Source organism: Oncorhynchus clarkii, chromosome 7, assembly GCF_045791955.1.
Source record: "Oncorhynchus clarkii lewisi isolate Uvic-CL-2024 chromosome 7, UVic_Ocla_1.0, whole genome shotgun sequence".
Classification (NCBI taxonomy): domain Eukaryota; kingdom Metazoa; phylum Chordata; class Actinopteri; order Salmoniformes; family Salmonidae; genus Oncorhynchus; species Oncorhynchus clarkii.
In genome coordinates this window covers 67,302,070-67,315,096 of record NC_092153.1, presented here as the reverse complement: position 1 = coordinate 67,315,096, position 13,027 = coordinate 67,302,070, and the positions used below count along the sequence as shown (strand labels likewise).

Genomic DNA, 13,027 nt, shown 5'->3' with positions numbered 1-13,027 from the left:
AGGTTGGTTGAGGTGCCTATAAGGTCTGTTGTGACAGGCTGTGATTGGGTACGTACCTCTGGTCCCAGACTACCAGGTGAAACAGGTACTTGCTGACCTGCTGTTTGCTGGTGTGCTGGGGGGCACAAAGCTCCGCCCCTCCATGGGTCAGAGAGCATGACAGGAAAAAGCCCTCGTAGCTGATAGGAAGAGGAAGTGGAAATCAGCCAATGGGATAACAGAGAGGAGATCAGCCAATTCAATGACAAGGTGAATCCAGGTAAAAGCTATGATCATTTTAGTGACGTCACTTGTTAAATCTACTTAAATCAGTGTAGACGAAGGGGAGGTGACCGGTTAAATGCAAACTCAATATTATGAAGGTGTTTTAATGTTTTGTACACTCAGTGTAGATGATAGGCCAATGGAGTTTCATAATGACTACGCCTGGAACTGCTATAATTACAAGTAACTGAGCACCTTGCCCTCCCTTATATAAAGGGGGAATGAGGAGGCTGGTCTCTAGAGAGGAGGTATAAAAGGAAGAGTAGACCAGTGAGGCACTGGGACCAGGCAGGGAAACTCTAAATGTTACATAGAATTAGCAATATTCACAAATTCATAGCATTTTATTTTACAGGACTATAAATCTGGTATTTTAGCAACTTGGTAATAACTTATTTAGCTGTAATTTTTTATATTATTAATCCCCAAGACTGAATAGTAATTAAAGGGTAATAACATTGGTTAACAATGTTACCATGTAATTTGTCTTACAGTAGAGTGCTATTGCTACTAAGGGAAGTAACAATTACACGATACCCATCAGCGCCCGATACCCATCAGCGCCCGATACCCATCAGCGCCCGATACCCATCAGCGCCCGATACCCATCAGCGCCCGATACCCATCAGCGCCCGATACCCATCAGCGCCCGATACCCATCAGCGCCCGATACCCATCAGCGCCAGATACCCATCAGCGCCAGATACCCATCAGTGCCCGATACCCATCAGCGCCCGTTCTAAATGTTTAAGACAGGACTCCATCGGACCCAAACTGATAAAACTTTTGCTCATATTACTTTTTTTCTACCTTCCAAAAATACCTCATAGTTTGACAACTGATGCGGCCTTTCCTTCAGTGTGGAACTAAGCATGTAACTATGTTGAGCCATTGATCTACAAGTCATTTTGCATGCCGAATAACCCTAGGGAATATCAGTAGCCTAGTCAAACTGAGCACAGCTTTGCACACTGACCAACGGCAGGTAGTCGGCCTGCTCCAGATCTTGTGCATCTGCACCTTCAGCATTCAAATGCAAAAATGGCTTATTAGGTTATTGTTATCTCTACCATGTTGAACATGGTGTTTTACCAGAATAAAAGTTAAGCTACCGGAGACAACTCTGATCTGGCTATAGCCTGTGAGTGTGGGGGAATGGTTAGGGTAAGGACTTATATAAAATGAATGTGTTTATGCAAAAAATGTTAGTGCATCGAATCGTATCGCATCGAACCACATTGCATTGATTGGTTCTGTAATCAAACCAAATGGCACCGAATCGATTCCAACTAAAACATATCGTTCCTGTATCGTGACGGAGTCCATGTATCTATACATATCCAATCGTCTTGAAAGGGGAATATGCACATGCACCTAATTGCTAACTAAATCCCTATCTGAAAACCTTATCAATACAGATGATATCCATTGTGTGGGAGATTAGCTGATATTTTGGTATCAATTGATCTGTCTTCCTGCACACAAAGACACACCTTCACATACACAGATGGCATGTGAAACCGCCGGACAGGTGCCGAGTGACCAGCCAGAGCTCTGCCCCGCCCCTTTGGGTTAAAGGTCAGGCAGGGTTCCCAGGCTGTCAATCAATCACGTGCCAGCATCAGTTTCAAGGGAGACAAAGGAGCCAGCCAACTGGGGTCTGGAGAGGGGGGTGAAGCAGAGCGGACTCTTCATGTGGCTGAAAGGGGGGTGGGGGGTGAAGCAGAGCGGACCCTTCATGTGGCTGGAGGGGGGGGGGGGGGGGGGGGGGGTTCAGGGTGGAGGGGGGGGGGGGGGGGGTGAAGCAGAGCGGACCCTTCATGTGGCTGGAGGGGGGGGGGGGGGGGGTGAAGCAGAGCAGAGCAGACCCTTCATGTGGCTGGAGGGGGGGGGGGGGGGGGGGGGGTGAAGCAGAGCGGACCCTTCATGTGGCTGGATGTGGCTGGAAGGGGGGTGGGGGGTGAAGCAGAGCGGACCCTTCATGTGGCTGGATGTGGCTGGAGGGGGGGGGGGGGGTGAAGCAGAGCGGACCCTTCATGTGGCTGGAAGGCAGTGGGGGGAGTGGAGGAGGGCCACACACAGCGGTGGGGATAGGGAGGGTACAGGGGGAAGTCTAGGAGCAGAGACAATGGTAAGGGCAATAGGGCTGCAGGGTGAGTGTGGGGGAATGGGTAGGGTAAGGAGTTGAGTATAGAATGTATGGGAATGGTGGGATGGCAGTGCATATACCCCTGCATACAGTATGTAGCAGTGCCAGAGGAGAGTTGAAGAAAGGGCAGGTGCTGAGAGAAGACAGATTCATGGAGATTCAGGGGGAGGGTTTGGCCTGACCTGAATTCACTCAGGTCAATATAGAGGGAGGGATGTGATGGGAAGGGAAAGGGAGAAAAAAGGGTAGAAGATGGAAGAGAGGATGGGAAAAGTAAGAGAAGTGAAAATGGAATGGAGGGTGATGAAAAGAGAGACGTAGAGGGAGAAGGGGAGGGGGGATAGGGAGAAAGGATAGGGAGAAGAGGGAGAAGGGAGAGAAAATGAGATAGAAAGTGGAGAGGGAATGAAGGGAATAGGAAAGAGAAATAGAAGGGCAGAGAATGAGAGAGGGAGAATAAGAGAGGGAGAAGGAGAAGCAGTGGTGTAAAGTACTAAAGTAGAAATACTTGTAAGTACTACTTAAGTAGTTTTGGGGGGTATCTGTACTTTACTATTTATATTTCTGACACCTTTTACTTCACTACATTCCGAAAGAAAATGATGTACTTTTTACTTCATACATTTTCCCTGACACCCAAAAGTACTCGTTACACGTTACATTTTGGATGCTTAGCAGGAAAGAAAAATGGTCTAATTCACACATTTATCAATAGAACATCCCTGGTCATCCCTACTTCCTCTGATCTGGTGGACTCACTAAACACATGCTTAGTGTTGGACCATGGCCCTGGCTATCCGTAAATAAATAAAAACAAGAAAATGATGCCATCTGGTTTGCTTTATATAAGGAATTTTAAATGATTTATACTTTTACTTTTGGCACTTAAGTATATTTTAGCAATTACATTTATTTAAAACCAAATACTTTTAGTCTTTTACTCAAGTAGTATTTTACTGGGTGACTCACTTCTACTTCTCTTCTCTTTCACTTTTACTTCTCTTCTCTTTCACTTTACTTCTCTTCTCTTTCACTTTACTTCTCTTCTCTTTCACTTTACTTCTCTTCTCTTTCACTTTACTTCTCTTCTCTTTCACTTTTACTTCTCTTCTCTTTCACTTTACTTCTCTTCTCTTTCACTTTACTTCTCTTCTCTTTCACTTTACTTCTCTTCTCTTTCACTTTACTTCTCTTCTCTTTCACTTTACTTCTCTTCTCTTTCACTTTACTTCTCTTCTCTTTCACTTTACTTCTCTTCTCTTTCACTTTACTTCTCTTCTCTTTCACTTTACTTCTCTTCTCTTTCACTTCTCTTCTCTTTCACTTTACTTCTCTTCTCTTTCACTTTACTTCTCTTCTCTTTCACTTTACTTCTCTTCTCTTTCACTTTACTTCTCTTCTCTTTCTTCTCTTTCTCTTTTACTTTTACTTCTCTAAGGTATGTTTACTTTCACTTAAGTATGAAAATTGGGTACTTTTTCCACCACAGGGGAGAAGGAGAGGGATGGAGAAGGAGAGGGATGGAGAAGGAGAGGGAGGGAGAGGGATAACACAATGTCATCCTCATAGATTATACTAGGGAAATCCAGCCTGAACAGCTGCCTGTGTGTGTGTGTGTTACCTGGCCGCCCATGTGATGGGGATGCGGTGAGCAGCGTAGACGCTGAAGGATAGGACATTGGTGACCAGGCCTGCTTCCTGTGTGGGCGCCGTGTGCCGGTTGCTCTGCACCGTGGTGTGGAAGTTAGCGTTGAATGTGCTGCAGTACAGCTCCACCAGATCTAAAATGGCCACCGTCAGCTTCTCCACCACTTTCTCTGCAACATTTTCAGAAACCATTTAGATTCACCTTCATTTAGCAGACGCTCTTATCCAGACAGACTTACACTAAGTGCATTCAATTAAGGAGGGCTAAACAACCACTTAACACAAGCATTAAAAGTTCAACTTTCTGAATGTTAGTAATGATCAGGGTGCAGAATTGAGCACCCATGACAGAGTGGTCACGCACGTCTCCAAATCATTCATCAAGTTTGCTGATGACAACAGAGTGGTGCCAGGAAAATAACCTCTTCCTCAACGTCAACTCATTATATATACTGTAATCTAGTCATGGTTCATCCTATATAAAACGTATTTTTTGGATTACGTATGTATTGTTTTGTACTGCAAGGCCATCAGGCCATAAGACTTAAATAGCCATCACTAGCCGTCTTCCACCCGGTTACACAACCCTGCACCTTAGAGGCTGCTGCCCCATATACATACACTACCGTTCAAAAGCTTGGGATCACTTAGAAACTCCCAAAAAAATGTTGTCCATTAAAATAACATCAAATTGATCAGAAATACAGTGTAGACATGGTTAATGTTGTAAATGACTATTGTAGCTGGAAACGGCAGATGTTTTATGGAATATTTACATAGGCGTACAGAGGCCCATTACCAGCAACCATCACTCGTGTGTTCCAACGGCACGTTGTGTTAGCTAATCCAAGTTTATAATTTTAATTTTTTAAAAATGTATAATTTTAAAAGGCTAATTTATGATTAGAAAACCCTTTTGCAATTATGTTAGCACAGCTGAAACCTGTTGTGCTGATTAAAGAGGCAATAAAACAGGCTTTCTTTAAACTAGTTGAGTATCTGGAGCATCCGCATTTGTGGGTTCGATTACAGGCTCAAAATGGCTAGAAATAAATAACTTTTTTCTGAAACTCGTCAGTCTATTCTTGTTCTGAGAAATAAAGGCTATTCCATCCATTCCAAATTTTCAAGAAACTGAAGCTCTCGTACAACGAGGTGTACTACTCCCTTCACAGACCAGCGCAAACTGGCTCTAACCAGAATATAAAGAGGAGTGAGAGGCCCCGGTGCACAACTGAGCAAGAGGACAAGTACATTAGTGTGTCTAGTTTGAGAAACAGACGCCTCACAAGTCCTCAACTGGCAGCTTCATTAAATAGTACCCGCAAAACACCAGTCTCAACGTTAACAGTGAAGAGGTGACTCCGGGATGCTGGCCTTCTAGGCAGAGTTGCAAAGAAAAAGCCATATCTCAGACTAGCCAATAAAAATAAAATATTAAGATGGTGTTTTGCGGGCACTATTTAATGAAGCTGCCAGTTGAGGACTTGTGAGACGTCTGTCTCTCAAAGCAGAGGAATGTCAAACATCAAACATCAGTTATTGTCATCATGCCATGGTTGTGCCCCAAATGGCACCCTATTCCCTATATAGTGCACTACTTTTGACCAAGGCTCTTAGGGGTGCCATTTGGGACACAGAACATGGCTGCTCCATGTCAACACAGCTCAGCTGACTGGGCTCCACTGTTTACATTGTGTCTCTTTATACATCCATTGGAGCAGCAGCTCAGCCCTACACGGGAAACAACATCCCAACTCTCTGAAATGTTATCCCTCTCTTTTCAAGGGCAGACGGACAGATAGAGCTTGGCGGATGGATGGAGTTGGTGCTTGGTGTATCCTGTACGAAGTTAGCCATCCTTCCTGTTTGTTTGAGTGTGACAGGGAGGTAGAGAGTGGGGATATCATACATCACGGATGTGCATCACAACAAGTCAAGGACACTTCCGCTCTGACATGAGGTAGTGCTACTGTGACGGACCAGTGTGCCTGCTTAGCAGTATAGCTTCTTCCCTATCTGGGTACACTGTCTGTACAATGGCTCAACCCAGATTCCTCTGCCTCGCAAACACACGTGACCGCCCGCTTTACAACGTACTAGCAACTCAGCTGTGGAGCTTATCTTTATTGCATTACACTACTGTACAGACCTGACCTGGACCCCATAACCAAGTGTCCCTCCTCTCTCACTTCTCTCCATCTGTACTCTTCCTCCCTTGCTCCTCTCTTCCATCTACAGTATCTCATCACTCCTCTTTTTCTATCCTCAGTTCCTCTTCTGTCCCGTCTCTGTCTGTCTGCTATCCCCCTGTCTGTCTCCTATCCTCCTTCCCCTCTGTCTGTCTCCTATCCCCCTGTCTGTCTCCTATCCTCCTTCCCCTCTGTCTGTCTCCTATCCCCCTGTCTGTTTCCTATCCTCCTTCCCCGCTTCTGTCTGTCATCTCTGTCATCCCCTACCAGCCAGTATTTATGTGTGGATTATTCAGTGCTATTGTAGGACATTCAATTAGTAAGGAACTTACCTCTGTTCTCTCTGATGGCCAGCACTGATGAATCCTGTGAAGAGACACACACAGTTACAGAATCCAATCAACCAACCTTTGGTTCTGGAGTTACAGGAGTACAGTAATTCATGACGTTATCCTTGTGTACCGGTCTAAGATCAGTTTAGTATTTAGAACATAATGTTTATGGCTATGATTGGGGAGGGTAAACTGTGAGTGTGTGTGTTTACCTTCTGGACTCTGGGCTGCAGACGACAGGGGCATGCTGGAAGCTGGTTGAGAGCGGAAGTGATGTCAGGCGTTTCCACAGCAGCCAGCGAGCTGCAGAGAGCCTTCACTGATTGGACGAGCCGTTCCACGTGCAATACAAGCTCCACCTACAGAGGGCAGGAGGGAAAGAACATAGAGAATTCAACCTTACACATTAATTTTAAGAATAAAAATGTTTGTGTTCCTTCTTGTGTGTTTTTATGTGTGCGTATGTATAAGGTTACCTCTGATAGAAGAAAGGACTCAGCCTCGTTGTGAAAGGTGTCCAGGAGCAGAGTCAAAGCCTCCCTGTTCAAACAAGGAAATATCAACAACACTGATATCAAAGTCCCAGCCTAAGGCCTTCTGTTGCTTTTTAAAGAAGTTTTCACATATTCCAAAAAGACTTGACTAATCCTTCCAATTTGGTAGCCAGATCACATTTATTTTACTTCCAATCATCCAAGTTATCCAATCAGATTATGAATCACCTTGATAAAGGTTGCATCTCTAATGTGTTCAGTGGCGTGAGAGCTATAGGCCCCTACCCTCACCTAGTAACTGTCTGTTTGATTGGTCGCTCCTGCAGCAGGATGCTGTGGTTCATCGTAGAGGCCGTCTCATCATCCTCCTCCTGTCAAGCACAACACAACCACATAATCAAACAAGAGTGTGTGCGTCTCTGCTACTGCATGCGTGTGTGTGCGCGCCCGTGTGTGTGTGTGTGTGTGTGTGTGTGTTTTCACCGTGCGGCCCAGTTCTGTGTTGACAGAGCCTCTCTTGGTGAGGAAGAGGCGAATGTCCCAGTCAAACTTCACACACAGCTGGATATGCTCCAACCCTGTCAATGTCTGGGAACTAACAGAGGGAGAGAGAGAGAGAGAAAGAGAGAGAGAGCGAGAGACATACAGAGAGAGGGAGAGACACAGAGAGAGAGACACAGAGAGAGAGAGAGACACAGAGAGAGACACACAGAGAGACACACACAGAGACACACAGAGAGACACACAGAGAGACACAGAGAGACACACACAGGGAGAGAGACAAACAGAGAGAGAGAGACAAACAGAGATAGAGAGATAGCCAGAAAGACAAACAGAGAAATACAGAGAGATAAACAGAGAAAGACAGAGACAAACAGAGAAAGACAGAGAGACAGAGACAGACAGACAGAGACAAAGAGACAGACAGAGACAGAGAGACAGACAGAGACAGAGAGACAGACAGAGACAAACAGAGAGACAAACAGACAGAGACAGACAAACAGACAGAGACAAACAGACAGAGACAAACAGACAGAGACAAACAGACAGAGACAAACAGACAAAGAGACAGAGACAGACAAACAGACAGAGACAAACAGACAGAGACAAACAGACAGAGAAACAAACAGACAGAGACAGACAGACAGAGACAGAGACAGAGAGACAAATGTTATTGTAAAGTTTCCCTCCCCCAACAATACAAATAACAAAGCATTGAAAAACAAAGACATTATTCATAAAAATAAAAACATTTGTAGGACAAGTATGCCATTCAAGAGGATAAGCCATGTCCCTACACAATGATGTGATGCAGCTGTACTTAGTGAATACACACACAGGGGAAAACCCACTACAATATGGGCCTGGGGGTTCATTGTGAGGTGATTGTTTTGCTTCATAAATAAGAGCGAGAGAAGCGAGGGCAAATAAAGAGAGAGAGAGCTAAAACCCTACTACTGTCCAGCCCTGTGATTGACAGCTGGGTAACAAGCAATGACCTCAACACACAGAGCAAGTCCCGCCAACTTTTAACAGCCGCAGATTATCAGGGGAAAACACACTTTCTGCTGCAGGCCGGAAACACACACACACACACACACACACACACACACACACACACACACACACACACACACACACACACACACACACACACAGAGAGAGAGAAAGAAACACACAGCTGCTCTGGGCCTGAAAAACAAACAAACGGAAAGAATGAGACACACACTCTTACATGAACAGTCATGGCTAAAAGTTGAGAATGACACAAATATTTAACTTCACAAAGTCTGCTACCTCAGTATCTTTAGATATTTGTGTCAGATGTTACTATGGAAAACTGAAGTATAATTACAAGCATTTCATAAGTGTCAAAGGCTTTTATTGACAATTACATGAAGTTGATGCAAAGAGTCAATATTTGCAGTGTTGACCCTTCTTTTTCAAGACCTCTGCAATCCACCCTGGCATGCTGTCAATTAACTTCTGGGCCACATCCTGACTGATGGCAGCCCATTCTTGCATAATCAATGCTTGGAGTTTTTTGTGGGTTTTTGTTTGTCAACCCGCCAAGTTCTCAATGGGATTAAGGTCTGGGGAGTTTCCTGGCCATGGACCCAAAATATCGATGTTTTGTTCCCTGAGCCACTTAGTTATTACTTTTGCCTTATGGCAAGGTGCTCCATCATGCTGGAAAAGGCATTGTTTGTCACCAAACTGTTCCTGGATGTTTGGGAGAAGTTGCTCTCGGAGGATGTGTTGGTACCATTCTTTATTCATGACTGTGTTCTTATGCAAAATTGTGAGTGAGCCCACTCCCTTTACTGAGAAGAAACCCCACACCTGAATGTTCTCAGGATGCTTTACAGTTGGCATGACACAGGACTGATGGTAGCGCTCACCTTGTCTTCTCCGGACAAGATTTTTTCCGGGTGCCCCAAACTATCGGAAAGGGGATTCATCAGAGAAAAATACTTTATCCCAGTCCTCATCAGTCCAATCCCTGTACCTTTTGCAGAATATCAGTATGTCCCTATATGTTTTTCCTGGAGAGAAGTGGCTTCTTTGCTGCCCTTCTTGACACCAGGCCATCGTCCAAAAGTCTTTGCCTCACTGTGCGTCCAGATGCACTCACACCTGCCTGCTGCCATTCCTGAGCAAGCTCTGTACTGGCGGTGCCCCGATCCTGCAGCTGAATCAATTTTAGGAGACGGTCCTGGCGCTTGCTGGAATTTCTTGGGTGCCCTGAAGCCTTCTTCAAAACCATTGAACCGCTCTCCTTGAAGTTCTTGATGATCCGATAAATGGTTGATTTAGGTGCAATCTTACTGGCAGCAATATCCTTGCCTGTGAAGCCCTTTTTGTGCAAAGCAATGATGACGGCACGTGTTTCCTTGCAGCTAACCATGGTTGACAGAGGAAGAACAATGATTCCAAGCACCACCCTCCTTTTGAAGCTTACACTCTGTTATTCAAACTCAATCAGCCTGATAGAGTGATCTCCAGCCTTGTCCACGTCAACACTCACACCTGTGTTAATGAGAGAATCACTGACATGATGTCAGCTGGTCCTTTTGTGGCAGGGCTGAAATACAGTGGAAATGTTTTTTGGGGATTCAGTTCATTTGCATGGTAAAGAGGGACTTTGCAATTCATTGGATCACTCTTCATAACATTCTGGAGTATATGGAAATTGCCATCATACAAACTGAGGCAGCAGACTTTGTGTCATTCTCAAAACTTTTGGCCACGACTGTATATGTGCCGCTGCCCTGAGACAGAAATGAAACACACAGGTGCACAGAGCCAGAAAACATGCACACACACACACACACACGTTCAGCTGCACTGGACGGGAATGAAGCTTGCTGTCCAATACATTTCAACCCTGTCTGGCTGCATTCCTCTGAAAGAAGACTTCATAGGGGAGTGAGAGGGAGGGTGTGTGCATGTCAGGGTGTGTGTGTCAGGGTATGTGTGAGGTGCGGGGGGAAAGGACATGTTTTAGGGGAAACCCACTGTGGCTAAGCTGGCCCACAGACATACCGTTTCTGTCTGTGAGTTTCTGACTGTGTGTATGTGTGGGAAAAGGGTCTAGAAGAGTCTGTGTTTTAGGGGCGGTTTAGGTCGGCCCACAGACATCAGCAGAGCTTGTTAAAAACTACCACAACTGAGTCCTTCAGTTAAATTTGTGTGTATATCTGGACCACAAACACACACACACTTCAGCTCTCTCCCTCCCACAGTCTACCCCCAACTCACTGCCCTGTCATTCATGACAAAACCTAAACACACACATTCCTATAGTCTGGGCCTCTGAAATACACACACACACACACAGAAACGTAAGGTTGAGACATGCATACACACACACAAACACAGAAACGTAAGGTTGAGACATGCATACACACACACAAACACAAGGTTGAGACATGCATACACACACACAAACGTAAGGTTGAGACATGCATACACACACACAAACACAGAAATGTAAGGTTGAGACATGCATACACACACACAAACACACAAACGTAAGGTTGAGACATGCATACACACACACAAACACACAAACGTAAGGTTGAGACATGCATACACACACACAAACACAGAAATGTAAGGTTGAGACATGCATACACACACACAAACACAGAAATGTAAGGTTGAGACATGCATACACACACACAAACACACAAACGTAAGGTTGAGACATGCATACACACACACAAACACAGAAATGTAAGGTTGAGACATGCATACACACACACAAACACACAAACGTAAGGTTGAGACATGCATACACACACACAAACACACAAACGTAAGGTTGAGACATGCATACACACACACAAACACACAAACGTAAGGTTGAGACATGCATACACACACACAAACACACAAACGTAAGGTTGAGACATGCATACACACACACAAACACAGAAATGTAAGGTTGAGACATGCATACACACACACAAACACAGAGCTGAGACTATGAGCTGAGGTCAGTACAGGTGTATCAAAGGCCATCAGACTGTTAAACAGCCATCACTAACATTGAGTGGCTGCCGCCAACATAAATCTCTAGCCACTATAATAATGAAAAATTACATGTAATAAATGTATCACTAGACACTTTAAACAATGCCACTTTATATAATGTGTACATACCCTACATTACTCATCTCATATGTATATACTGTACTCTATACCATCTACTGCATCTTGCCTATACCGTTCGGCTTTCGCTCATCCATATATTTATATGTACATATTCCTATTCATTCCTTTACACTTGTGTGTGTTAGGTAGTTGTTGTGAAACATTTCTCTACACTCACATTAACATCTGCTAACCATTGGTATGTGACCAATAACATTTGATTTGAGTGTATAGCCAAGGTCTAGGAGTGTGTAGCCAAAGTCTAGGAGTGTGTAGCCAAGGTCTAGGAGTGTGTAGCCAATGTCTAGGAGTGTGTAGCCAAGGTCTAGGAGTGTGTAGCCAAGGTCTAGGAGTGTGTAGCCAATGTCTAGGAGTGTGTAGCCAAGGTCTAGGAGTGTGTAGCCAATGTCTAGGAGTGTGTAGCCACTGTCTAGGAGTGTGTAGCCAAAGTCTAGGAGTGTGTAGCCAAGGTCTAGGAGTGTGTAGCCAAAGTCTAGGAGTGTGTAGCCAAAGTCTAGGAGTGTGTAGCCAAGGTCTAGGAGTGTGTAGCCAAAGTCTAGGAGTGTGTAGCCAAAGTCTAGGAGTGTGTAGCCAAAGTCTAGGAGTGTGTAGCCAAAGTCTAGGAGTGTGTAGCCAAGGTCTAGGAGTGTGTAGCCAAAGTCTAGGCGTGTGTAGCCAATGTCTAGGAGTGTGTAGCCAAAGTCTAGGAGTGTGTAGCCAAAGTCTAGATGGTTGTCTTTACTTCTGTAGGAACTCGGCCTGACCGCAGATTTTGAGGAGGTAGTGGTCGACATCAATGTGGTCGAGGTCTTCATTAGCGTAACACAACGTCTGGTAGATCAACAGGTCTACGGTAGATGACCCTGAGAGAGAAAGAAAGAGAGAGAGAGACCGAAGAATGAGGCAATAGAGTGACTGTTCATTTGGCCAGTTTGATCTCTCTGAGTGAGAGAAAACATACTCTCTGCCTGACGGTACCCACAGCACATAGTCTTACACACTAATGGAGAAAGGGTGAGCTGGAGAGAGAAACAGAGAAAGAAACATCCCTTAAATCTCTCTCCCTATCAGACAGATGAATGAGTCAGTCATGTTTAATTGAGAGGTCAGCATAATTACATCAAGGGATCTCCAACAACAGGCTTTTCCTAATCCCTTATCCCGGATCCCTGATCTTGGAGAACCACAGTGGTCTGGACAGGACTGAGGCCAGCACACATTACATTCACTAAGGGTGTGTATGAGAATAGGGGTGAGATCTCTGTGCTGTTGAACCTGTGGTGTCAGCAT

General features: G+C 44.9%; 1 protein-coding gene across 1 annotated transcript in view; it reads right to left on the bottom strand.

Moving 5' to 3' along the window:
- LOC139413711 (phosphatidylinositol 4-phosphate 3-kinase C2 domain-containing subunit beta-like) overlaps positions 1-13,027 on the bottom strand; it is a 72,575-nt gene that overhangs the window by 36,720 nt on the left and 22,828 nt on the right. Inside the window, exons 5-12 of the mRNA XM_071161400.1 lie at positions 12,480-12,600; positions 7,562-7,673; positions 7,370-7,449; positions 7,061-7,124; positions 6,797-6,943; positions 6,585-6,618; positions 4,035-4,230; positions 57-179 (exon numbers count right to left, since the gene is read on the bottom strand). Coding sequence (XP_071017501.1) covers positions 57-179; positions 4,035-4,230; positions 6,585-6,618; positions 6,797-6,943; positions 7,061-7,124; positions 7,370-7,449; positions 7,562-7,673; positions 12,480-12,600 — 877 coding nt within the window. The remainder of the gene's footprint in view (positions 1-56; positions 180-4,034; positions 4,231-6,584; positions 6,619-6,796; positions 6,944-7,060; positions 7,125-7,369; positions 7,450-7,561; positions 7,674-12,479; positions 12,601-13,027) is intronic.